Consider the following 26948-nt stretch of genomic DNA (forward strand, 5'->3'; position numbering starts at 1 on the left):
ACCGGAGTCTCCCAGCCGACAAGGGGCGGAGCCGGGATTCGAACTCCCGACCTCCGAGTCCCCAGCGCGAGCTTCGGCAGAGTCGCGAGCGCCCGGAAAAACGAACTGACCGGCGCGCGGCCCGTGAGCCTCGCCCCCACTTCCTCCCGCTGGCCGGACGGGCACCGCTCTGGGCCACTAAGAGGACGGCGAGCCCGGGCGGCGGCGCGAGGGGGAGGCCGGGCCCCGCCAATGGCCGTCGCCCCCCGCCGGCCGAGGCCCCGCCCATTGGGGGGCGGGCTCCGGCGCCGCAGCCAATAGGAGGCTACGTCGGCGGCCGCCGCGCTTTACGGCGGGGGGTGAGGGTGGGGTCGGCGAGCGAGAGGGGAGGGGAGGAGTAGGTGAGGCGGGAGGGGGGAGGGAGGTAAACAAGATGGCGGCGGCGCGGCGGGTGCGGAAGGGGGAGGCGGCCCGGAGCGCTCCCAAGTGAGGAGGGGGAGGCTCGGGGAGGGGGCCGCCGGGGGCCGGCCGCTCCCCCCGCCCCCAGCGAGCCCGGCGCCCGCCGGGCTCCCGTGAATGGGCGGGGACCCGCCTCGACTGGCGAGCGGCGGGCGGCCGGCGTCGGGGAGAGGCGGCCGCGGCGGTTCCCTCGGGCCCGGACCCTCTCGGGCCCCCGCTCCGCGGCCTGAGGAGCTTCGTCCCCTCCCCCCGACGGGGCTGGGGGCGCGGGGGGGGGGGGTGTCGGGCTCTGGTCCCCCTCTACTCGAGCGAGGTTCGGGGCGGAGGAAGGGACTCCCCTTTCGGCCCCTTCTCGTGGGGCCTTTGGAAAAGGCCACTCGGAGCCAGGATCCACTCGGGGCCCCCCCCCGCCCCCCCTTGTTGAGCTCAATTTGAAGGGGCGCGGGGGGGGGGAAGGAAAAGAGAGGGGAGAACGTGTCTGGATCAGTTCATCCTACCCCCACTTCACTTTAGTGGCTTTTCATTTTCGCCCGGGGGGGGGGGGAGAGACGTGCCACCCCCTTGGATGTCTATTTTGGGGGGAGGTGGACAAAATTAGTCGGTCTTGATCGCGTCGGCCCCGCCCCCGCGTTAGGGAGGAGTTGGGGCGGGGGGACACTCTTCCCTCTTCCTTTCCAACCCTTGGTGGCCGCTTCTGGGGGGTGGTTCTCCCAGAGGGGTGGGGGGGTGGGGGGGTCCGGCCTCCCCCTGAGCGCCTTTCTCCGGTTTGAACTTTTTGTGCGAGGTACCGTTCCCCGTCCCCTCATCTGTCTGGTCTGAGGGGGGGGGGGGGGGGGGCTGGTTTTCTCCAGAGCGCCATATGGGGGTTTCAGACCGGTAGGAGGGATTTGGGGAGGTGGGGATGACCCTAGGAAGTCTTGATAAGTGTCGAGGGTTTTGAACTTTTGACAAGGGGAGGAGCCAGCGTGGTGTGTGTGTGAGAGAGAAACAAGGGCTCCAAAGTCGATAGAGGAAGCTCTTTCAAGCAATCTAGTTCCAACCACCAACAGCACCAGAAAACCACCCGTTTATATCCAAAGGGGTAAGGTCCGGGTCCCGCCGAGGAAGGGGGGGGGGGGTTGGGGTGGACGGCAGAGGGAGGGGAATCAGAGAGCGCCCGGAGAGCCCGGTCCCAATTTGTGTTCGGGAGGAACCGTGACATGAGGGTAGAGAAAGTCGTGGAAAGAGACTTCACCCTTTAGGGAAAAAAAAAAATATCCATCCAAGGGTCTAGAGTCCTTGAGCACGACCTATCGCTTAAGAACCCAAACTGGGCCTCTCTGTAAGGCCGAGTGTAAACGAGTAGACCCGGAACCACCGAAGCGGTAAAGGCCGGGACCGGACCGTGCCCCGGCCGAAATTGAGCGGTGCCCCGCCTGCCGTCCGGGCGGATCGGAACCCTTACGGGCTCTCTTCTGAATTCCCGTAGTCCGATCTTTTGAAGGGTCTTTTTTGTCGTTGTTGTCGTTGTCGTTTTGTTTTTATGAGAAGGAAAAAGAGAAGGAAAGTTGGGCGAAATTAAAAAATTTAAGCAAGATTAAAGGAGCCCCACGCTCTTCAAGGAAACCAGGTCGAGGACCCGGATCCAGGATGAGCGCGGCCGGATCTTCGCATCTGGGCATGTTTACGGAAAGCGAGCTGATGTCCGTGGGCATGGACACGTTCATCCACCGGATCGACTCCACCGAGGTCATCTATCAGCCACGCCGCAAAAGGGCTAAACTCATTGGCAAATACCTAATGGGGGACCTCCTCGGTGAAGGATCTTATGGCAAAGTGAAGGAGATGCTGGACTCGGAAACCCTCTGCAGGAGAGCAGTCAAAATCCTCAAGAAAAAGAAACTCCGGCGAATCCCCAATGGGGAGGCCAACGTGAAAAAGTAAGTTTGGGATTTCCGGGCGCTGGAAACACAGAGGGTTCACCGACCCGTTTCTATTGCTCGTTGTGCTTCCTCGACCTCGGTGCCGACGAGCCGCCTCCGTCCCCCCTTTGAAGAGTAACGTTACGAGACGCCTGCCCGGTTCGATTCCCCTCTGGTTTCAGGTGTGATTTCCGCGGGATACCCGGCGGCGGGATAAACCAGTCCGAAGCCCGAATCCCATTTGGGAAGGGCGACTGCCCGCCGACGAGCAGGGGGCGTCTCCGCTGCCGGCGGCGGGAGCCTCGGGGTGGGGGCCGAGCAAAATTGGCATTGCCGTACGGTGGCCCGGTTCGCCACTCACAGCCGTCTTCCCTACCCCGTGCTGTACGTTACGGTGACCAAGCGATATATGATTTGGTGATCCCGTGCAGAGGGGAATCCAACTGCTGCCAAAAGGGATTATTGGCCAGCGGCGTATCAGTCAGCAGAAAGGAAGACTTAGACCTTTCTGACCGGTTTGGGAGGTAACAGAAACATCAGCGATTGCAGATTCTAGCACCCTGGCGAGTGGATTCGGGAGGCCCTGAGTGGGACTCCGATTGACCAGGGTGGCTGAGATTTCCACGTCAGACTCCGCGGGGGGCCCCCTCGCCTTGGTCAAGTGGCCTGTAGAAAATCAGGATGGATTGGGTCGGCTGGCCTGATTCCAAGTTGATGATAAAAGCAAAGCCCTAGTTAATGGGTAATGCTTTTCTTCTGCCTTTTCCCTCTTTTTTTTTTCCTCCCCCTCATTTCCTCAGCAGCAGGTGTTATCAGAGCCCCCGCTCCACTTCCCTTCACGGAGACGGGGAGGTCCTCCTGTGTGCTTGTTTTGAAAGGCCAGCAAATCCCCCCCTAGACTGTAAGCTCATTATGGGCAGGGAACATATCTACCAGATCTCTTAATATCATTCATTCATTCATTCAATAGTATTTATTGAGCGCTTACTATGCGCAGAGCACTGTTCTAAGCGCTTGGAATGTACAGTTCGGCAACAGATAGAGACGATCCCTGCCCAATGACGGGCTCACGGTCTAATCGGGGGAGACAGATGGACAAAAACAAGACAACATAATCACGATACATAGAATCAAGAGATAATTAGAATCAAGGTACTCTCCCAAGTGCCTAGTACAGTGCTCTGCACAAAGTAAGCACTGAATAAGTGCCACCGATCGATCTCCCCGTCCTCCTCCAGGAGGTTCCGCGAGCTCATCAGGCACGCCTGTGCCCACCGAAGGGATTCCAGGACACGATTGTACTAGCACCCCGGCTCGGATTGAGATCGGGTTGGTGGGTTCCAGTCCACGAGCCTGGGCGAGCCCCCCGGCAGTCGTTCCCAGCTTTGCCACTTACTGGAAGGGGAACCACGGAGAGGAGCTCTTCTCCGTTTCTCCAAGTAACAAAGTGGGATCATGCTAGAAAAATCTCCACCCGTGCCAAAATACTAGTGCTCTGGGAGTGGCGTTGCTTCTCTAGCCTTCTTGCAGGTGTCTCTTCTCCCCTTCCTCTTTCCGACCCAGCGGGCCCCCCCCACCCCCCCCATCGAACAGGGCCACAAGCTCTTCCATCCAGACCTCCCCGTCTCCTGAAACTCAGCAAGGTTCCACTCTCACGTTAGCTGGTCTGTGCAGGCTCCCCTCTCTCGCCCTGCCTCCCCCCAGCGTATATCGCAGCCCCGGATGCGACACGTCGACTCTCGCGGTGACTCTGGCCGCCCCGCTGGTGGGTCGGGGATTTATCCCCGGTCGGTCGGCAGGGTTGGGAGCCTGCGCGGTGAGCTGAGAAACTCTGTTCACGCCACAGATCGGGGCTTTGCTTAACCCCGAAGGTTGGTTTAAGAATCGAAACAGTGGGATCGTTTCATGGTGGTTCCCGTGTGGCCCTGGGACGGCTTAACGCCGTTGGCTCTGGGTGGGCCGGTTCGTTTTTAGAAAGAATCAATAGGGTGCCCCCTTGCCCTTGAACCCAGGTCTCAGCTGCAAATGGCAACAGCATTAGCCAGCTGACAAAAGTTACATTTATTTAGATTCTTCCGGGGAATAAACTCTTTCAAGGGTACTCGCTCTTATCGACCGAATTAGAATCAAGCAGCCTCAGAAACAACCCTCTGAGCCTACTCCTGCTGTTGGAGCCGTGCCCTCCACCAATTTTGGAGGTTATGCCAGTGGAAGAAAGCGTGCCCTCCCGAACTAGCAGCTGCCAGTCTTTCCCGAGGGTGCCCCTTAGGCGACCGACTTAACGGCACCTAGTCTCCCCGGTGCGGCGGGTGTGGTGGTTCTGAGCTCTTGGCATCAGGCTGCAACTTCACGGCCAGAACTCTGCCCCTCCCTGGCCCACCATCTACAGCAGTCAGAGTACGTTCTCAGGGGCCGGCCGCTCCGGAAAGGTCCACGTGCGGTTAGCCACCTCAGCCACAGGCTGAAAGTCGGTGCGACCGTTGGGTCGTGCCCCGGGGGTCTTTACCGCCCCCGCCATCGGTAGCAGCATCTTGGGCTGTGTCTCTTCTCGAGTAAGGCCTGAAGCACCTAGTAAGGTGCTCAGTTCACGGCAGGCACGCGATTGATCGATCGATCGGTGGTACCTACTGAGCGCTTACTGCGTGCGGAGCACTGGACGAAGCGCTTGGGGGAGTACAGTTCAGCAGAATTGGTAGACCTGATCCTTACCCACCGGGAGTTTCCGGGCTACAGTCAGCTGCTGCGGGTGAGCAGGCCCAGCCATAGATTGACTTTTCAGCGTCGTGCTAGGACCTCCAGTTGCAGAGACCAAGTAGCGGATTCCGGGAAGCCCTATCCCAGGCCCGGACGACCTTTGGCTCGTTGGATCCGTGCTGTCTGTGATGTTTGAAAACCCTCAATTTGCTGCAGAGTGTAAGAACCGCCACCTCCTTCCTCCTTTTACCAACTGCTAGGCAGACCACTGTGACTCATGCCCTCCCAGGACCCTCACTGGCACACCCACTGGTGCTGTGAATGAAGCTTCCTGCTCCTGGAAATAGTTTTGCTGCCTTGGCGTGTTTCGTTGAAAAGCCCTTTGCCCACGATGAGTCGTAGTTGATTTCTTCTTACAGTATCATAATAGCGGTATCTGTTAAGCGCCTACTACGTATCAAGCACTGAACTGAGCACTGGGGTAGATACGGGATAATCAGGTCCCCCACGGGGCTCACAGTCCAAGTAGGAGAGGAAACAGGTATTGAATCCCCGAGGGAACTGAGGCCCGGAGAGGTGCTGCGACTTGCCCAGGCGAAACTGGGATTAGAACCCAGCTCCTCTGACTGCCAGGCCTGGGCTCTTTCTACTAGGCCACAGTGCTGCTGCTTCTTCCCGATCTGAGGCCCTGTCGGAGAGCAGGTTCTCTTTCGAGGTGGGTCTCGGCCTCCCTCACTGGGGGAAGAGAGTCAAATGGGACATCCCTCCGCCCCCCAGCCGCAAGATTCTTGCATCTGGCTGATCACAGACCCGGCCAGGTCTACCGCCGGCCAGGTGGAGGCTGAAAGGAGCCCCAGCCTGTCAAAAGTTTAATAAACTGAACTCGAAGCTCACGTTTAATTAATTGCCTGGGACCTTCGACAGAAGCCTCTAGAGTCCAGTGCTGTACTTACAGTGCTGCCCTAGTTGAATGCCTAATTCTTAAGCTACTTTGCAGGCCGCAGAGTGTGAAAAGAATAGCTTAGGGTTTCAAGGGTTCTATGGGCAGCCTCTGAGGCAGAACTGAGCAACCCACAAACTGTTCTTATCCGCGTTGATTATCAGATTTCCAGGTGTCTGGTCTGGGGAATGATTCCAAAGAGGTGTGGAGGCTTGGCCCCTGTCCAAGGGAAGGCCCACAAGGACACTCTTATGAGAGGGGAATCCTTGGATTGGAGTGGGGGGGTGGTTAAACTGGGAACTTTAGCCAGTTGACACCCGGGACCCTGCACCCGGCCTGCCCCGGGAGCCGTGACATTGGGGCTCTCGATGTTTGGCCCACGAAGCTTGGAGGTTCTCTTTAGTTATGCAGGCCTTAATGGGGAATCCTTCTCTCTTTCCTGGGGATGAACGGTCAAAGAGAAGACTTGGCAATGCAGGGAACTGCCAGGAATTTTAGCGCTCTGTGCCTGATGTTCTCGGTCTGTATACCAGACTCGGGGTACGGTCGAGCAGTCTCTTCACTGGCCTTGGTTGTTTCACTGTTTGTCATGTCACTTCATTTGGCCGAAGGGGAGAACAGCTCCGCACCGATGGCATGAACTCAATGGGCCGAGACGGGCAGAGGAACTTGAGAAGGCGGCAGGTCAGACTGCCCAACACCCAAGAGCCAGGAGTAGCTCTATAGCCCATATCCTGAAATATTTCTCACAGGGTGGGGCCCGAGGCCACCTTGGGTTTCTCAGTAGGTCACGTGGAGGAAATCTCGGGCCGGGAGGTGCTGCAAGGTGAGAGAAGATTAGGTGCCCGGAGTGGGGGCGGAGAGTGTATGTGAAGAGAGGGAGAGAGAGAAGAAGCAGGGGCCGGAGGTTATTTTGAGAGAGGAGAAGGGGGAAGACCGGGGTCGGTAGCTTTGTAAAAATAAAGAAGTTGGTCGTAAGAGAACCGGTCCATCAGTAACATTTGAACCCCTGCTGTGTACAGAGGACCATACCCAGTGCTTGGGGGAGAGCACAATATAGGGTAAAGACACACTTCCTCTAGGAGTGTACAGTCTAACGGGAGGCAGACCCAAAGTAGCTTACAGATAGTAGGAACAGGAGGGTGGAAAGAGGGAGAGGGGAAAAAAATAAAAGCTCAAATCGATTTCGGGAATCGACAAGTGTTCAGGAGTGCCAAAGTGCTGATACGGTGGGTGGCAGGATGTGACCCGTGGAGAAGAAAATTAACTGGTGAACGCCTCCCGGAAGAGATGGTTTACAGGAGGGCTCCGAAGATGAGGAGAGCTGGGATCTGACAGGTTGGAGCCGGGAGAGTTCCAGGCAGGCGGCAGGGCTTGAGCGAAGGATCAGAGATGGGCGAGGAGATAATGAGGTATAGCGAGGTTAACTTGGGAGGAGCAAAGAGGAGTGGGAAAAGAGTGGATAACCAATCACGAAGATTTATGGTGAGCATCGTACTAAGTGGCTGGGAGAGTACAGAGTGAGAAGACCTGCTCCCTGCCCTCAAGGGAGAGAAAGGGAGAGAGCCTATGGAGTGCCTTAAAGTCTGTGGCTGGGAGCTTGGCAGTCACTCAGTGGTATTTACTGAGCACTTAACGTGTGCAGTGCACGGTACTAAGCGCTCGGGAACGTCCAGTGGAACAAAGTTGGGAGACACGTTCCCTGCCCACGTCGAGCTTACGCTCTAGAGGGGAGTTTGTGTTTGATGCCCAGAGGAATGGGTCGGTCGACTATGTTGTCAGCTCCTAGAGAGCAGTGACCGAGGGTCACGCTCTTTCGTTGGACTCGCCCAGGCACGTGGTACAGGAGTTGCACTCAGGCATTCAATAGATACCGTTGAGAACGATCCGGTGCCTCCACTGGAGGCTTTGGAGCAGTGGCGAGACGTGTGAGGAAGGATGCCCTAGGAAAGTGATTCAGGCAGCAGGGTGAGGTCAGGCCAGCGAGGAAGCCGATGCGGTAGTCACGCCGGGAGCGGGGTGGACGGTAGCGGAAGCGAACACGGTAACTGCTCAAGGAGACCCGGGTCGAAAGTCTGGGGGACGTCTGTGAAGTCTGTGACTGCCCCGGCTCTCATCCAGCGATTTGGGCCGCTGCTTGGAGGCTGGGGCAGGGGCTCGATTTCACAAGTCTGAGGGTGGCACATCATCAGCATCCTGGTCCCTCCTTGGCCGTTTCCCATCTTTTCCTCTAGGAGCTGGGCGGGGACCGAGAACCTCACAGCATCCCAACGGCCGGATGGGCTTTCTTGGGTCGGATCTCTTTTCTGACACCTCGGGGACGCTATCCCGTCCCTGCCCCACCGAAGGCCCCTCGAAGTAGATTTTTTTTTTCCTGGCTTTGCCCCTTTTCATCTGGGGCTTAACGTTTTCTTCTCCCTTGCCAGCGGGAGACGTTTTCGAGGGGATTAATCAAAAAAAGATTCCGTAGGCAGACCCAGGCCACTTTCCCCATGGTACTGCAGAAGCCGCCGAGGCGAGAGTCAGAAAGATCTTCGGAGCAAAATGAAATGAGAAGGAAATCTAATTGGGGGTGTTTTTTCAACCACGGAGTAAATCCGTTTAGGGTCTCATGCTGTGCGGCCTCACCCTGTCCTGCAGAGCCTTACGTTTAAACTTGTAAGGACAGTTTCCTCTAATTTCAGAAACACTTCCTGTGCTTTTGCTAAGTCCAGATGGTCCGAGCCCTCAACCCTGGTCATTCTCTCCTCAGCTGTTCATTGATTTTTTTTTTTCCCCTCCCATTCTTTTCTGATAAACCATAAAACCCACATACGGCTACCCATTACCGGCCCAACCCAATTATAGAAAATAAGTTCCATTATAAAAATGAACATACGGTTTCGGAGCTTAACGAGATGGGGAGGGGAGGGTGCTTTCTTTCCGAGGCTCAGTCGTGCCTCGGAAGGGCTACAAACCAATCGATCGATCAATTGTATTTATCGGACGCTTATTATGTGCGTAGCAAGGAACTAAGCACTTGGGAGAGTATGACACAGCAGGATTAGCAGTGACATTCCCTGTCCATAACGAGCTTACAAGTCTGGAGGGGAAGGAAGACATTATTATGAATAAATAATTTATCATGTACATTTTTAAAGATGTACCTAAGTTCTGTGGGGTTGGGGGTGGGGCGAATATCAGATGTCCAGAGGTCACAGATGGAAGTGCGTAGATGCAGAAGGGAGAGCGAGCTGGGAGAGAAGGCTTAATCAGGGAAGGCCTCTTGGAGGAGATGTGACCTTAATGATGCTTTGAAGATGGAGCGAATGGTGGTCTGGGGTATATGAAGGGGGAGGGAGTTCCAGGCTAGGGGGAGGACGTGGGAAACTAGCCCCGATTTTGTCGCGGCGCCTTCGTCGGTGGACGGGGTGATTCAGGGGGACCAGAGTTCGTCCTCTAGACTGTAAGCTTGTTGCTTGCGGGGAACGTGTCTACCGACTCTGTTACAGTGTACTCTTCCAAGCGCTTGGTACAGTGCTCTAAACACAGTAAGCGTTCAGTGGATTGAGTGTTCCCTTCCAGTGCGATTAGAACTCTACCCAGGAAGAGATGACAGGAATAGTTGGATTTCCAGTGGAGTGGCTCTTTTGGGGGGAAGTGAAGGAGAGACTAGAGGTGAGGGTTGATTCCCTGGTGGGACTCGATTGAGTAGAAACGGAGGTATCGGCCAGCGTCCTACTTAGAACTTGAGGGCAAACAGAGATGGGGGAGGCATCAGGACCAGGGGCAACTTTGGCTCTGGCAGGTGGTTTTGATTTCCAGGGGCATGAAGAGTCTTCAAAATAGGAGGAAAGGCGTCTTGGAACGAATTAAGTGTTCATCTTCCAAAAGTATTACAACCTATCTTTCTCTGCTCTTGGAAAATTGGATACTGAAGGTAGCTGGAGACGGAGGGGGGAAGGGGGCTCGTGAGGTTTCAGCTTCCGATTACAACTCGATGTGTGCTCGGGGTGGGGCGGACAAGGTGAAAGAGAGCTTGGGCCTTGGGTCGCGAGCACGGTGGCTCATCTTTTAGAAGGGAACCCTCTTTTAGCATCAGAGTTTCTAAACCAGATCTCCAGGCAGTCGTTAGAAGCGGTCAGCATTGGAACGATCAGTGAAGCAGTGAAGCAGTGTGGCTCAGTGGAAAGAGCACGGGCTTTGGAGTCAGGGCTCATGAGTTCGAATCCCAGCTCTGCCACTTGTCGGCTGTGTGACTGTGGGCAAGTCACTTAACTTCTCTGTGCCTCAGTTCCCTCATCTGTAAAATGGGGATTAAGGCTGTGAGCCCCACATGGGACAACCTGATTCCCCTATGTCTACCCCAGCGCTCAGAACAGTGCTCGGCACGTAGTAAGCGCTTAACAAATACCAACATTATTATTATTATTATTAACGATCGCTCCCTGCTGCCTTTCAGGAGGCCCCGGTTGTTGCTGCAGAGTCTCCTGTGTCCAATCATTGACTTTGGGAACCGATTCTGGCTTGTGCCCCGCTTAAAAAGGCTGCCTGGAACAGGAGGCTCTGGAGGAAAGGGTAAGAGGGCTTGCTTATTGTAGGCATTTGAGGAGAGCAGTGGGAAAAGAGGATTCGGCTCTGAGATCCAGTCCCCTCCGAGCTGTTGAGGGCCGGGGGGAGAGAGTGCCAGGCAGGCCTCTCTGGTTTTGGGGTTTATGGAGCGAGGTCGTTACTGTTCTGAGTGGGTGGGGAAGGACAGAGCCGTGACTGCCTTCCCCAAGATTCGAGTTTCCTCCGTAAGCCAGGCCAGGAGGCGAAGATCACTCTTAGTCAATCCCCATAGGTAGGTAGATGTAGCGTGGCTACGCCCGGTTCAGCACGTCTACACTGTCTGTCCTCTCCTCAGACCAGCCGGCTTAAAAGGTTGGCTAGGGAGGGAGCGCCTTGCAGCTAGCCGGCTCTGCAGGGAGGGAGCCTGTTAAAGGACGCTGGACCTTCCCTGGGAATGAACCAAGGCCTCACGGGCTCTAGGTGGTGCAGTCTGACTCTGAGCCTGGGAGGCCACAGGCCTCAGCGTGGGCCCGGCTGAGAGAACCGATTTTTCCAAAGGACCTTTTTCCAGTTGGGTATGTTTCCAGAACCTCCGAGCTAGTCACAGTTCGTCTTGCTCCGCCGCTCCACCGTCAGGCGGACCCTTCCCCCCCGCAAGCTGCTACTGCTGGTGGTGGGGGTCTGGGCGGGGAGTCTCGGGTTGAAACTGGCCCGATGGGAAGCCTCTGTGCGTTGTCTCACTCCCGCTGGGGCTGATCGCTAGAGAAGTGATGCAGATTTCAGGCGGATGGGACAAAGCCCAGAGGGACTTTTGACCACCTCCATCTTTCAAGGGGCTTGGCTCCAAAAGCGACGGCACCTTGAGATTTGCTGCAAATATCGAAAATTGGTGTTTCATCGTTCGGGTTCGTATGCGTATCTCAGGCCACTTCTGGTGTCTTTTAGGAGACAGTGTGCATCTTGCAGTTTGCTCCCTTCCTCACCGCCTATCGGATTATTGGCCGCTGCCCAGAGGTCACTCTGACCCGATGGGCTAATAATGGCCTGACGAGGCCTCAGAATTTCAGGGTTCCTGGCTAGCAGGCCAGAACAGAACGTTGCTGTGAGCCCGTTGTTGGGTAGGGATTGTCTCTATTTGTTGCCGAACTGAATTTCCCGAGCGTTTAATACAGCGCGCTGCACACATTAAGCCCTCAATAAATTCGATTGAACCAACGAATGAAAGGGCTCCGTTTGGCCTGGAAGGAGGCGGGAGGAAATGCGCTTTTTCCACCCCGTTCGGCATTTATTCATTGTCGTATTTACTGAGCGCTTACTGTGTGCAGCACACTGTACTAAGTGGTTGCAAAGTACAGTTCAGCAACGGAGACAATCCCTGCACACAATGGGCTCCCAGTCTAGGCTCGGGACGAATCGTAAAGCGGTTGGACCCGCTTCATCCAGCCGAGGTCCTGCTGTTCTGTCCGCAACCTGACTTGTGCTGAGGGGAGAGAGGGGCTGCTGTCCCCCCTGCCCCAGAACCCTCCTAAAATCACATCTCCAATAGACCTTTTGCCGATTCACCCTCCCCTTTGCATCAACTGTGCACTTGGCATGGGTACCCCTGAAGTCCTTTGATTCTTACCCGCAGTACTTTGTCAGTATTGTTAGACTCTGCCATTTCCCCTATTTGCAATGTATTTCGACGTCTGTCTCCCCGTCTAGACTGGCAGCTTGTCAGGGGCAGGGATCGCGTCTACCAACTCTGTTGTGTCCTGTATTCTCCCCAGCGCTTAATGCGACGCCCTCCATACAGTCAGCGCTCAGTAAATGTCACCGAGGGATTGCCGGGTCAGAGCTAGGAAGCCGTCCCCTCAGACGGCCTTGGGGTTGGACTAAAAGCGACCACCTCGTTGGAGGTGAGGAGCTTTGGTTTCTTCACTCCTTCAGCGTGCACAGAGGAGGAAGCTCTTTCTTTCCCCGGCTCCCACCCACTGTGCCTCGGCCCTCTAAGCCACCAGCCTGTCTCCCTTCATTAGTTAGAAACTTGTTAGCCGTCCACTGATGCTGACTGCAGTTTCCTCACTAATTTAATCCACTTCAGCCTTTTGGTCATGATGACTATAATTAGAGCTGCTTGGCCCGCTCCGCAAATCCGCCTTCCCCGTAAACTAAATCGAATCCCGGAGCTTGGCTGAATTACCTCAAGGTCACTGGGGTTTTGCCTTCCCCCCAGATTTTCCCCGGAAGGGAACCGGTTAAAGGCCGGGGCGGCCAGCAGGCTTGTCGTCGTGTCATGGCCGTCGGCATTAGGCAGAGAGCGTCTGCTTCAACAGGGTTTCGTCGGGGGTGGGGTCCAGGGTGGATAGGCTTTCTTCCCCCCTCACCCCACCCCCACCCCAGAAGCTCCCGCCACTCAAATTTGGCCCACATTAACTGCAGCTCATCATCAGTGGGCATAGGTGAGCGCCCACAGAAGCAGATCCGTGATCGTTGCCTCCAGGAGCTTAGAAGTTCACGGGGTAGGCAAACAAAATTTCTTTACAGACAGTGAGGTCGGACAGGAAGTAGTTCAAATGTATCAGGATAGAATAATAATAATAATGATGGCATTTGTTACGCGCTTACTGTGTGCTGAGTACTGTTGTAAGCGCTGGGGTAGATACAGGGTAATCGGCTTGTCCCACGTGGGGCTCACAGTCTTAATCCCCATTTTCCAGATGAGGTAACCGAGGCACAGAGCAGTCAAGTGACTTGCCCAAAGTCCCACAGCTGATCGATGCCAGAGCTGGGATTTGAACCTATGACCTCTGACTCCCAAGACCGTGCTCTTTCCACTATGCCACGCTGCTTCTCTAGAAATAGAAATAAAGCAGCAGCCTGGCCTTGGGGTAAGGACCCTGGCCTGGGTGTCAGAGGACCTGGGTTCTAATCCTGTCTCTGACCCTTGTCTGCTGTGTGACCTTGGGCAAGTCACCTCACTGGGCCTCAGTTACCTCATCTGGAAAATAGGGATCCAAAACCCATTCTTCCTCCTACTTAGACTGTGAGCCCCGTGTGGCACCTAATTATCTTCTATTTACCTCAGTGCTTGGTACAATGCTTGGCACATAGTTAATGCTTAACAAATGCCACAATTATTACGATGGTTATTATTGTTCTCCGATTGTGACCTCCTATGGGACAGGGATTGTGTTTGGCCTAATGGGTCGGTATCTGCCCCAGAGCTTAGAACAGTGAGCACTTAACATATACCATGAAAAAATAGCCGAATATACGGATACACAAAAATGACTGAGGACCCGAAGTGCAAAAAAGTGCTAAGGGTGCTGTTGGTTCGATGCGGCTGGGAGCTTGAGAATTAATCAAGAAAGGGTTCCAGAGGAGATGGGGTATTAGGAGGGCTTTGAAAACACGGAGAGCTGTGGTCTGGTGGACTTGCGGGAAAAGAGGGAGGGCCAGGCTAGGGGAACATCCTGAGCAAGAAGTTGGTCGGGAGTTGAGAGCAAAGTACAGCTGGGAGGTGAACAAAATGTGAGAGCTGGGGAGTGAAGAGAGCTGATAATGCGAGGAGGAGAGAGCCGGTGGCGGCCAGCGGTCGGGAGTTTCCGCTCAGTGCAGTGGGCGATGAGTAGCCCCTGGACGGATTTGAGGAGTAGACTGGTGGATGCCAAATGATGCTTCAGGAAGATGATTCGTACGGGCATGGGTGGTAGAGGCCAAAGCAGCAGGGGAGGGACGAGGCAGGGAGACCAGTGAAGAGGAGGCTGATACCTATCAGTGGAATTTGAGTGTTGCCGTATGTGGAACACTTCTGAGCGCTTGGGAAAGTATATTGCACAAGGGATCTAGTGGGGGAAGACAGACATTAAAATAAATGACAGGGTGTAAGGCTGTGTACATAAGTGTAGTGGGGCTGAGGGTAGAATGAATATCAAATGCTTAAGGGGTACAGATCCAAATGCCTTGGAGATGCAGAAGGGAGGGCAGATGGGGAAATTAGGGTTTTGTCGGGAAAGCCCTCTTGGAGGAGATGTGATTTTAGGAGGGCTTTGAAGGCTGGAAGAGTGGCGGTCTGTCATGTATAGAGGAAGAGGGAGGATGTGGGGAAGGGGTTGGCAGAGAGACAGGTGAGATCAGGGTTCAGCGAGTAGGTTGGCATTCGAGGAGCGAAATGTGCGGGCTGGGTCGTAGTAGGAAATCAGCGAGGCGAGGTAGGAGGGGGCGAGGTGATTGCCTCGGAGCCAATGGTAAGGAGTTTCCGTTTGATGCAGAGGTAGGTGGGCAGCCATTGGAGACTTTGGGGGAGCGGGGAGACGTGGACAGAACTTTTTTTTTGAAATAGAAAAATGATCTGGGCAGCAGAGTGAAGTAAGGCTGGAGTGGGGAGAGACAGGAAGCAGGAAGGTCAGTGAGGAGGCGGATGTAATAAGAGCTGGGACAGTGACGAATCAAGGAAGACCCCAAGGTGGTGGGCTTCTCGGGCAGGGAGGATGGTGGGGGTTATCGAACGATAGGTCAGCTAGGAGGAGGCGTGGGTTTAATCGGGAAGAAGAGAAATTCAGTTTTAGACCTATTGAGTTTGAAGTGCCCCTGGGCCATCCAAGCGGAGATGTCCTGGAAGCAAGAAGAAATGCAGGATAAGAAGTCGGGGAGGTAGATTTGAGAGTCCTCCCAGTAGCAGTGGCTTCTAAGGCCATCTGAGCAGATTAGTTCCCCCGAGAGAGTGAACGGAAAATGAGAAGAAGAGGGGACTCCCGCAGTTAGGGGCTGCTGCTCTGTTTGGGGAGCGTGCGAGGGGTCATTGGGAGCTCACTCACAATGAGGAGACACTTCCGGGGGCCCAGGCCTCGTGGGGTGTGCCGGCTGGAGATTAGAGCGAGCTCGGGGTGTGGCTCCAGGCCATCAGTCAGCTCCACATTTCAAGGCCTTAAGTCAACCTTGAAAGTAAGCCTGGGCCACCAAAAGAAAGACCAGCTAGTGTGGGCCTAAAGAAAACTGGGTTTGCCGTGAGTGTTTCTGCCGCAGACAGGTGCTGGCGTTCATGTAATCTCAGGGGAGGGGAATGATTAAAGGAGCAGAGAGATGAATTTAGCTAGTCCAGTACCGTTTTTGGTGGGCCCCGTGCAGTATTTTGGTGTGTTTTTGTTTTTTTGAAACTCTTCTTAAGATCGTTCGTTCCCTTGTTGGGGCCCAGTTGTTTTTCAGAGTTCTCTTCAGTCCCCACTTGCCCGACCCCAGGCGGGGGTTTCCTGGGAGGGCAGGGCAGGGAAGAGTCGGTGCCATTAGCCTGTGAACCCCTCGAGGGCTGCTGGGATCGGGGCTTTTACTTTGAATTTACTTTTAGTGGACTCTCCCAGATGTGTAGCGCAGTGCTCTGCACACAGTCAGCGCTCAGTAAAGACCATCACTTGACTGCGGGATGGATTGGTCTTGGGCCGCGGACCTGGGGTGTGGATGAGTCTGACTCCTGGAAGGTAGGAGGAGGAGTTCTCGCTCTCCTGAGCTGGACGGTCAGCTCACCTCCATCGGGTCTCTCGCCCTCGTCTCCGGGGACGGGGGAGGAGCCTGAGGTGGAGATGTCAGCCGAGGCAACGCTCTAAAGTCTTGGCAAGTTGAAGCGCCTAAATGGGAGGTTCTTTTAGGGGATGCAGCAGAGTCTCCCTGTCGGCTTAAAGAGGCTGGCTCCTCGCTTGCCACAAAGGTTCGGTTGATGTCCAGGACCCTCCCACCACTTGACTGAGACCGGTACTGGGCTTCAGACAATTTGCTCTCTTGGTCCCTTACTCTGTCTCTTAACCCAGGAGTGTCCCTGGGGCTTGCAGGGTGCTGGACTGGGCACCCTAGAGGTTCGGGGTGGTCCTGCCTAGCTCTTCTCCTCCCTGCGTGAGCCACAGCTATGCTCTGCGTAAACGGGTGAACTCTTCATCTGGCTTGTGTTTAGGAGATGGTTTGGCAATCCGAAAAATCCTCCTTACCCTCAAGCCGGTTTTCCCGAACGCCCCAAAGCCCGGCCCGAGAATCTGGAGGAGACCCCGGTGATTGGCATGTGAGTGGATCCGAGCAGGCGGCCCCGTTCAGGTGTCGGGGTTATTTTTAGCCCTCAGCAGAGAAGGCCCTAGGAGTTCGGAGTGGGAAACGCCGACATTTGGGGGCTTGAAACTGGCAAGGCCCAGTGAGCGCTCGGAGCGACTCTGGCCTTCACGGTTCTGGACTTGAAGCGTGTTCGGTGACTTTGGTCACCATGGGAAGTGAGTTGTTGGGGTTATATGTGTTGTGGGGGTGGGTCGGGGGGAGAAGACCACCGAACCACAGTTAGGAGTTTGCATTCTGCTCTCTGTTGATGAGCTTGGCTCTGCGTTCCAGCAGGGAAGGAAGTTAGTCCCTCAACATTCCCTGTAGAAAGCAAGAGGGCACGCGAGCTGTATTCTGGCCGAGAAAGCCAGACTGGAAGGGAGCTGGCGATGCTCGGGGCTCTTCTCTGCCAGCTGCAGGCCGGCTCTGAGGTCTCGGGCCAGTTATCTCCCCGTTGTCCCAAGACCGAATGGGTCTGGGTCACCCACCGACCTCCGCTCTCCAACCAGATGGGCCGAGTGTCCCGGGATTAGGAAGTTGCGCCATTGCAGCCCGGGGCATTTACCGGGCCCGGAGAGAACCGGTTTGTTTTTCACGTCACGAGAGGCACCTCACCCCACGGGCCTAGAGCCGGCCCGGGAGGTGGTACCCGAGGTGGGGCCGGATGGAGCCGGAGGGGAAGTGGGAGGTCAGAGATGAGGAAGCCAAGGCTGTGTGGTCAGCAGAGGCAAATGGGCCGCCCGGGTCCAGGGAGGAGCCGCTTCTTGTTGTTGACTCGGAGCCCAGCTGCATTTCCAGTAATGCACCCGGAGTGGGATCGTCCCAGAAAAGCACCTGGCAGGGAAGCTGAAATGCTGTCCTGGCAGTTTTGCCAGCTGGGAACAGCTACAGTGGGGATGAGTCACGGCACCTGGGCCACTTGGTACAGCACAGGAGAGGCTGTATTAACCCTGGAAATGGGTTTTGTGTAGTAAGGACTCACCTCTCCCTACCCAGGTCTAAAACTCGGGCAGGTGGAGACACAGCCCCCTTCATTAATTCCAGAGTGACCGATCGCCCTCGTTTCTGCTGCAGTGTCGGGCAGATTCACTTCACCTGGGTTTTTCTGTTTTCTCCTCAGCTCCCTGTTGAGCAGTTCATCTAGATGAATCCCAGTCCCCTAAAGGGGAGAGAGGATGTGCGGGGTGACCCGCTTTAGTGATATAGATGGGGAACGCATCTGTCAACTCTGTTGTATTCTCCCAAATGCTTAGTACAGTGCTCTGCACACAGCAAGTGCTCAATAAGTAGCATCGACCGATAATGGGGGTATTTGGTATTTTATTCATATTAATGTTTGTGTCCTCCTCTAGGTTGTATGCTCATAATGGACAGGGAACGTGTCTGCTCATTCTGTTGTACTCTCCCAAGCGCTTAGTACAGTGCTCTGCACATAGTAAGTGCTCGACAAACGCAGTTGATTGCGTGATTGTTGAGTGCCGCCGACGTGCCAGACGTACTAACCGCTGGGAGTAGGCACAGTCTAAGAAGGAGGGAGAATGGGGATTTTATGCCCGTCTTCCAGAGGAGGAGCAAGCAAGGAGTAGAGGTGAGATTAGAACCCAGGTCCCCGTCTCCCAGGCCTCCGCCCTTTCTACTAGGCCGTGCTGCCGGTCAGCGCTCTCCCCATTTATTTGCCTTCGGTTATTAGCCGGCCTTATATGCAGCTGGGCCGTCTCTCTTGGAATTCAGCCTTTGGCTCTGCCGGTCTCCTGCATCGACGGCGGCTCGTCCTCCAGTTTGACTTTTTTTTTTTTAATTTTAATTCCCTTTCCTATAGAATCAGATGAGGGGAGGGATAGAATAACACCCCCCCCCAAAAAAAAAACCACCACAAACAAACCCAAAACTGGCCTGTGCTGTCTGGGAGAGGTCCCCAGGTGGCAATGGGCAGTATGTTTCCTGTCAACTGGGTCTCTCCTAGATAGGGGAAGCCACTCCCAGCTCAGAAGGGCCTTCGGTTTGTCATCGGGAGACACGCCCGGCCCCTCCCAGGCGCCAGGAGTCAGGGTGCAGGCGACGGCCGCCTGCTGCCGGTTTGCCGGATGATGCAGCGTTTTCAGCACCTGCTGTAATTCAGTTTTCTGGGCAAAGGTTTCCCTCAGCTGGGACTTTTGGGTGTGGCCGAGGTGGCCTACTTCCTAAGGATGGGAAGGATTTGCTAATGAATGGCTGCAGAGCGCTGGGTGGAGCTGGGACAAACTGCCTCTTGGGGAGCATCTTCGACTGGCTAGGATTGGGGGTGGTGGTGATGTGGAGCGTGTGGGGAGTGGGGTGGGGTTGGGGGGTGGAGGAGAGTCGTAATTACGCCTTATGGGACTTGGTCCACCGGGCCAGTTTCTTTTGTGGAGTTTTTTTGTTTCCCCCTCCGGGAGACCATTCCACAGGAAAATCCCCACGGATGAACTCTACGTTTGGGGGAGGCCGGAGAAAAGCCGAAAGCTCCTAGATGCCCCCGGTCTCTGCCTCCCTTCCCGTTCGCTGTCGCTCAGGGTAGCTGAGCGCGGGCCTCGTCCTGGATGATTTGGCGCGGATCCGTCCCGGCTGCCGGATGGAAGGATAGTCCTGTGACGGCATCACCTTGTGGGGTGGTGTGGTTTATGCTTAGAGGGAAAATGTCAAGCAGTGGAATTTATTGAGCACTTTCTGTGTGCAGAGCACTGTACTGAGCACTTAGGAGAGTCCAGTGCAGCAGAGTCAGAAGCATTCCCTGCCTGTGTGGCCTAGCGGGCAGCAGCTTGGCCTAGCGGAAAGAGCATAGGCCTGGGAGTCGGAGGACCTGGGTTCTAATCCCGGCTCTGCCACGTGTCTGCTGTGTGACCTTGGCCACGTCACTTAATTTCTCCGTGCTTCAGTTTTCTCATCTGCAAAATGGGGGTTAAGACTGTGAGCCCCTTGTGGAACAGGGACTGTGTCCAAGCCGATTATCTTGTGTCTACCTCAGCGCTTAGAGTGCTTGGCACTTAGTAAGCGCGTAACAAATACCACAATTATTATTAGTACTATTATGTAGCTTTCAGTCTAGGAAATCTCCACATTAAGTGCTGGTCAGGCAGCGGAAGTGTTCTGTGGTCCCGCGTGCGTTGTTTTTAACGTCACCTTCTGTCCTTGCGCTTCACAAGATGGAGTCCTGCCATCTTTCGCCACAGAGCCACACGGCATCGTTTCTCGGGCCGGGCCCGGATTTGCGGAAGGCCGCCCCAGAATCCCACCCTGGCGCTGCACCAGGTTTTCCGAACCTTTCAAACCGGGTGCTTCTCAGTAGCAGCTTGAGGGTCGTGTTGTCTCCGTGATTTATCTGAAGGAGCTATTCAGGCAACTTGGCTAACGCGTCCGGGGTGAGTGCTGCCATTGTCAGTCCTGGCTCGTGGCTGTCGCCCTCCAAGTCCGTCTTGGGCTATTCTGAGTGAGTGCCCGCCGCCCGCCGGCGGGGAAGTTGAGCAGGCCCAGCACTTGATCTGTTCGTCGCAGCTGGGTGTCCGCCACAATGAAAGCCTTCTCTCTTACCCAGAAAAGAGGAGCTTCTGTTCCGGGATGTTTCACATTAGCGTTCGCTCCTGGGGAAACACCCCCTCGGGTACCGCCCCTACGGAACTGCCGCTTGGGGAAAAGAGGCTCTCTTGGCTTTACAACTTGTTATTTTGTTTTTGTGTGATGTTCTTTTCCTTGACCCTTCACGTGGTCCAGAATCCTTAGGCCCGGGTTTCCCACCCAGTTGGGCTGGGGGTGGGGGCGGTGAGATCCCAGAGTCCCTGGGAGCCTGGGTTCAGAGCGAGTGAGCTGCTGCCTTTCATTGCTCCATTGGACTAGTGCTGGAAGTAAATTGGAACCAGCCGGAACTTGGGTACGGTCTAAGAAAAAATCCTGGAGTGGCAGGTCGGGCCACCTGGCCCCACCCCAACCCCTGTCTCCTTGGTGGCGGGGCAACCACAGCCCGCCTTCCCCACATTACTCTGCCCGAGGTCCCTGGCCGGGTACCTGGCGGCAGCATCTTCGGTGACCGGCAGGCCGGCCGCCACCGACCCCTTCCCGGAGCCTGCTGTCTTGCCCCTTAGGCCAATGTGCTTCCACCCTCCCCCCCCCCCCCCCCATAATCTGTCCACCATTCGAGGTAGGCAGAAGGAGCACACTCGGCATGTTCAGTTTGGCCTTTGGCTTGGGTGTCAAAATAGCCACCTCTGGGCAGTGCAGAGGGGTGAAGACCCTTCTTTCTTTTCACCGAATCCCTCTGGAGAACTGTAGTGAGACCTCATCACTTAGCTGCTGCTCTGCACACGGTAAGCACTTAAATACCATTGATTGATTGCTCAAGTCCTAGGGTGACCAGCAGGTGTTGCCACGACAGATTGCCCTCTCCCCCACCTCCCTCCTCCTTTTGTCCCTGGGCTAATGCAGAGAGCTGGAATTAATGCTTAACTCTAGTGCTTCTAGGGAACTTTCACATGGCTGCGGTTAAGCCCAAACTGGGCTGTTTCTGAGCTCAGCACACTTAAAAATCTCCATAAAGCTTAGCGGAGTATTATTCTGTCGAGTCAGATATCTGCACACCCCGTGTGTGTGAGACTCTCTCTCTCTCTCTCTCTCTCTCTCTCTCTCTCTCGCTCTCTTCTTTGAAACATGAAAGGGAAGAAACCTAGAGACTTGAAAGCGAAGACCAAACCCTGCTCCAACTCCTCGCGGTTTTCTGGGCTCCGACAACATCAGCTCTCGGGAGCAGGGAGACGTGCGTGCCTTGCCTTGTGTGCTTGCTTAGCTGTAAAATAGCAGGCTCATCTCCAGCGTGCTATAAATAATCATCCAAACAGTGCCCTGCTGGGAAATGGCGAGCGGAGTTTGGATTTACCCTAGCGAGTGGGCAAATGGAGAGCTCTCTCTCCCTTCTGGTTCTTGGCCGAAATGGGAACGTCCAGCAGGCCTCTTCTGATTGAAGCAGAGGGCAGCCCTGTCCGGGCCCGGCGCCTCCCTGTGAAGTCGGAGCACTTTGCAGTGGTGTAATCCCAGGCGGGCAGAAGGCAAGGGGCCCTTAGCGCCCTTTTATGGAGTTGGTTGAACTCCAGGGGCTTGCTGTGGGCTAGCCCAATCCACATGGCTAATATTTGAACTCCGGGGGTTGCTGTGGGCTAGCACAATCCAAATGGCTAATATTCACAGCCCCACTAATGATCATTCTGCAGGTATTCCGGCACGCCTTTCCTTTCCACCCTCCTCCCACCCAGCTCACCAAATTCCTGTCCCTTCACTGGGCTGACAGCTTAGAGACCTTGCTTTGCATTTGGTCGAATTCATTTTCACCCGTAGAGACCTTGCTTTGCTTTTCGTCGAATTCATTTTCACCCGGTCAGTTGTGTTCAGTGTCCTCCCCTCCTCCCAACCGCCTCATCTCCCCCGGTCAACGTTCGATTCCGTGCCCAAAAGAAAGAAAATCCTGCTGAGTAGTTAGCTGGGATGCTGCCCTGGAAGAGCAGATCCCTGGGAGCAGGGGAGCTGGCCAGTTAATTCCGATGTCTGGCCCGAGAGGCTTGTTTTGATGGTTTGCGTTCTCTTGCTCCAACTCTTTGGCCTGTTGTATACTCAGCAGCGTAGCGTCTGCTTGTCTGTCCCGGTAGATTGAAAGCTTCTTCGGGGCCAAAGACCGTGTCCTTTACTTTGTCGTATGTTCCAGGGCGCCTGGCACCGTGTCCTGCACGTAGTTGGCGTTCAGTAAATGCGGTTGATGGTGATGTTATTTGAGGGTGGGGGGTGGGTAGCGGGGAGCAGAGGCCCAGGTCGCTTGCCCGTAGTGGTTTTCCGAAAGCGTGGGACAAGGTGGACCGAGGTGACCTGGTATGCAGAGGGAATGAAGGCTGGATTTCCAGGTGTTCGGGATGGGGGTGGAGGGGGATTACCCACCCCAAGATTAGGGAAGGCAAGGAACTGAAAACTGGGGCTGGTGGTCTCTGGGGCTTCACTTCCCTCAGGAGACCATGCTGGGGTGCTAAGGCCCAGAATATCGGACCGTTGCCATCTCGGAACGGGGCCCAGGAAGATCCTTGACCCCAGCGGTATCCCCCTTCACTCCCGAGTTATATTCCTAGGAAGGAAAGGTGCGACTCAGGGGACAGAGAAAGGAGGAGGGAGCAGGAAAGTCTTCTCGTCAGGAGAGAACAGGTAAGTTAGATGAAAGCCAGAGGCTGAGGGGGAGAGCTCAGGTAGCTGATGCAGAGTCAGGGGGAGAGTCAGGACCCCCTTCACCGGCCAAGGGTGTGGCCCTCCTACCTGTATGGGAAACACTTCCTGTCTCCAGGGCCCCAAGCCAGCTAGGAAATGATCCCCCTGAAGGCTGATGGGGTGACAGCCGGCGATTCATGACGTGCCCTGCTCTCGGAGCACCTCTAAATGTTGCTGGGTGTCGGGTGTCTGCCGAAAACAATCCGGGAATGCGGGAGCTGGATCTGATTTCCGGTCCTGGCTCCCCGACCCTGATTTGGTCCAGTTGACCTCTCTGCTCTGTTCCCCCTCCTCCCAACCTGATCCTAGGGATGATCATCTCTGCCCTTTTCTGCCTACCCCGGGATATTGAGGCCGAGTAAAGCTGTAGCTGATCTTGGGCGAGACACTTCCGACCTGATCCCTCTCTACACTTTAAGCTCGTTGTGGGCAGGGGACGTATCTACCAACTCCGTTATGCTGTACCCCCCCGAGTGCTTTAGTACAGTTCTCCGCACACAGTAAGCGCTCAATAAATACCGTGGATTGATTTTCAGCTGGGTGTGCGAGGTGGTGCAGAGAAACCTCCCGACCCACTCACTCTTTAGTTCCCGAGGTCACAACACCCAGCGTGGCTTTTCTCTCCTCAGACCTCATCCGCTTGTCATGCCCTACTCAGTCTTCTCAGTTGCGACCTTCTCCGTCCCCGTGTAAAAATCACCACGGAGGAGAACCGGTCGGCTTCGGGGTGGGAACCGTCGACCTTAACGCCGGCCCAGAGAGGCAGATTGCTGCCTCCTCTTCCTCCATCTCATTTATGGAATGCCCGCCGGGCACTGTACCGAGCTTATATCGGGGGGCAGGCCACCCACCGAACCTGTGGTAGAAGTAAATAGTAAGGTCATTTCCCTCAAGAAGCTTCTGATCTAGCGGGGGAGACCGGCAGTCCTAAATGGCCAAATATGCACCCCTTCCTCCCTCAGTAAAAGAGTAAGAGCACAGGTACGTGAGGTAAAGACAAAAGGAAGCGATTAAATAAGGTGATTAGCGCACAACCTGCGAAGGCGACCAATGGGGTGGCCTGATCAGGGAGAGACCCTGGGGGAGCTGGATTTTAAGGAAGGGTTTTCCCCAACTCCAGAAGGGCTCCTGGCACTCTTGCTTTGTGAGCCCTCCTTTGAGAATCCACCAACGGGCAGCTGGGGCCCGAGGCGTCCCTGCAGGCTTCAGGCCACCCCATCGCGCTCATCTCACGTCCCCGAAGAGAGGCTCACGTTGAGCCTTCTCACCGGTGCCGCGCAGCAGGTAAGGATGGTTTTCACGCCTCACCATCCTGGTGGGGGAAGTAGCCATCACCACTGGGCTTTCTCCCGTCTCCTTTTCCAAACTCGTTGGACCGTGTGAGGTTTCCAGGCCAACTGATATAGATAACAGGAGAGCTCTGGGTCGGGAAGAGACCGACGTGTGTGTGCGGTCACTACGTTCTGGCAATCCGCCACCTCGCTGGGCACAGGGGGACTGGGTGAGAGCGTGCAGAGGCAAAACAACTCAAAATGCATGTCCTGCTGGCAGTAGGCCTTACCTTTCCCCTCTTAACCCTCAGTGTCTGCGTAGTGCTCCCCCTGAATGGCAAGGGGCCAGAAAGGGGGCACAACTGGATTTTCCTGGGCCCTTTCCTGCTGCCCGGAAAGCTGAACGGTTGAGCTTTCGGACTCTGGCGTTGGTCGAGGAGAGGGGAGGTCAAAAAGCTGGAAGCAGCTTACTCGAGTGGACATCCCCGCCTTGGCCGTCAAGGCCCTTTTGGGCCTGCTTGCTGGCTGGCTGAGTAGCGTCAAGTGAGCCTAAGCTCATGGGCGAATGATTTACTACCCAAGGGCGTGCCTTCCCCCTTTCTCTCCCCCGCCCCCCCGCCCCAACCCCGCCACTGACCTCTGTTATTAATGCAAATGGCAGCCACCCAGCATCGGGCGTAGCTGCTGGGTTGGGCCCCCAATCCCAGCCCCAGCGGATTTTCGGGCTCATTGCAAAAGCTGCTCTTCTTGGCGATGTCCCTCGCCCACCCCTCCTGGGGCCCATTTTTCCTGCAGTCTTGCCACCTGCGAGGCGGGACGATTGAGCGGTTACATTGCGTTCATTGAAAAGGGAGCCTGCCAGCCGACATTTCCCCAGGCTGGCTAACGGTAAGGATTTTGAGGGTGTGACCCCAGGCTAGAGTCAGTCGAAGCAGCAGTGGAACGCCACGTTCCTCTGGCCAAATTTCTAGCCACCGCTCCTCAGGTCGTGGATATCAGCCTCCCTGAAAGTGGTGGAAAGGTTCAGGGGCTTTTGTAAAATGTGTGTCTCTGTTCTACAATGAGTGTTTCTCTGTTTCTCTCCACCCCCCCCCCCCCCAACCCCAAACCCCTATTTCTCTAGGGAAATTGAGCTCCTGAGAAGACTACGGCACAAAAACGTCATCCAGCTGGTAGATGTATTATATAACGAGGAGAAGCAGAAAATATATCCTTTTTGGGGTGTGCTGGGAACTGACCTGCTTTGCGGTGAAGGCTCGACTGTCTGTTAAGTGCATTTCAGGCTGCAACGGCTCTCGTCCCCTTCCTGCCGGGAGGAGTTTTGCTTTAGCTTCGGGGTCTCTGAGGCCGAGAGACCCAGGGGTGGGTGGGTAGGTGGGTAAATCGAGCCCCGAGCTGCAGGTTTTGTGCCGCCACATTCATTCATTCAATCATATTTATTGAGCGCTTACCGTGTGCGGAGCACTGCACTAAGCACTTGGGAGAGGACAGTATTAACAGTGAATGTTCCCTGCCCACAACGAGCTTACAATCTACAGGTCTGCACTCTTCCCCCTCGGCCCCCTTCCAGAGCAGCTGGATCTGCAGGCCCACCCTGTGGGTTGGGTTGCGGGGACGCCAGTCAGCAGTCTCCTCCCCCCAAGGCGGGCTGTCTCCGAGGTGGGCGCGCGCACTGGGCGGCCCATTCCCGCGGCACGCCTGGCTGCTGTGGCGACTCTCTTTAGTTCTTGTCATTTCAGGGTGGTAGTTTCCAAGCCCGTCCCCCTGGATGGCCTTTTAACTGGCCTCTACCTGAGAACGTTGCCGGGCCGTCGACAGCCCTCCCAGCCTCTCGAGTCTAAATGAATCTGTTTCTGAAAGCGAACACAGATTTGGTTTGTTGAATTGCTACCCTGTGGTGTCCAGATCGTCCCCTCCCTTGTCCTCAGCCTTTTTTCTGTCATTCGCTGTCTCTTTCGCAGCAAGAACCTGGCTCTGCAGACCCCTGCAGGCCCCAGGGCGTAATGTAGTCTTTTCTCACCCAATTCTGGGACGGAGCGGGCCAGGCTGTGCGAGCCAATGGGGTGTACTCTTTGATTTCCTCCCCTCTCTCGCTGGCCCCATCTTCCTTCCTCCTTGCTGCTGGTTGGCAAGGGAGACGTCCCTTCTAGCTTGGCCGGCCTGATGGTCGCATCCAGTTTCATCCCTATCCTGGGGGCCTCGGGGCTGGGTTTTGGCCTCGGAGCCGGGGCCGGGGGGAGTACTGCTGAGCGCTCTAGCGCACACCCTCTTTTGGCCCCATCTAACCCGGGGCCGTCGATACGGCTCCTGCTGCGGCAGCAGACAGCGGGTCTGTCGATGCCGTGCCACCTCAAACCCTGGCCTTTTGGGGACCGCAGGAACCGACCACCTTCCCCGATTTTCAAGATTTCTCCTTCAGGAGAGAACTGAGTACCAGGCTCTCCGACCGGCCATCGTCACCGTCATCGTCGGCAATGGTATTTATTCATTCATTAATTCACTCGTATTTATTGAGCGCTTACTGTGTGCAAAGCCCTGTACCGAGCGCTTGGAGGAGTACAGTACAACAGCAAACGGACACATTCCCTGACCACAACGAGCTTACGGTCTAGAGGGGGAGACAGACATTAATATGCATGAATAAATAAATTGCCACTATACATATGTGCTGTGGGGCTGGGAGGGAGGTTGAGTGAAGGGAGCAAGTCGGGACATTTATTGAATGATCACTGCGTGCGGAACAGTGTACTAAGCGCTTGGGGGAGTACCAGGCAATCCATGGTATTTCTTGAGCACTTACTGTTGGAGTGGTATTTATTAAGTGCTTACTATGTGCCAAACGCTGTTCTAAGCTGTTATATATACAAGGTGATC

The 26948-nt window shown here is 55.5% G+C and overlaps 1 protein-coding gene and 1 non-coding gene across 2 annotated transcripts in view; both read left to right on the plus strand.

The window, feature by feature from the left end:
* Positions 1–1282: 1282 nt before the first annotated feature.
* STK11 (serine/threonine kinase 11) overlaps positions 1283–26948 on the plus strand; it is a 64413-nt gene continuing 38747 nt past the window's right edge. The window contains exons 1-3 of the mRNA XM_029051252.2: positions 1283–1519; positions 1969–2357; positions 25198–25281. Coding sequence (XP_028907085.1) covers positions 2068–2357; positions 25198–25281 — 374 coding nt within the window. The 5' untranslated portion in view covers positions 1283–1519; positions 1969–2067. The remainder of the gene's footprint in view (positions 1520–1968; positions 2358–25197; positions 25282–26948) is intronic.
* On the plus strand, positions 18475–18586 carry MIR1350 (microRNA mir-1350). Its single transcript, NR_034706.1, has one exon. It is a non-coding gene; the product is annotated as a microRNA mir-1350 (primary transcript).

The sequence above is a fragment of the Ornithorhynchus anatinus genome, chromosome X1, assembly GCF_004115215.2.
Source record: "Ornithorhynchus anatinus isolate Pmale09 chromosome X1, mOrnAna1.pri.v4, whole genome shotgun sequence".
NCBI classification, from domain to species: domain Eukaryota; kingdom Metazoa; phylum Chordata; class Mammalia; order Monotremata; family Ornithorhynchidae; genus Ornithorhynchus; species Ornithorhynchus anatinus.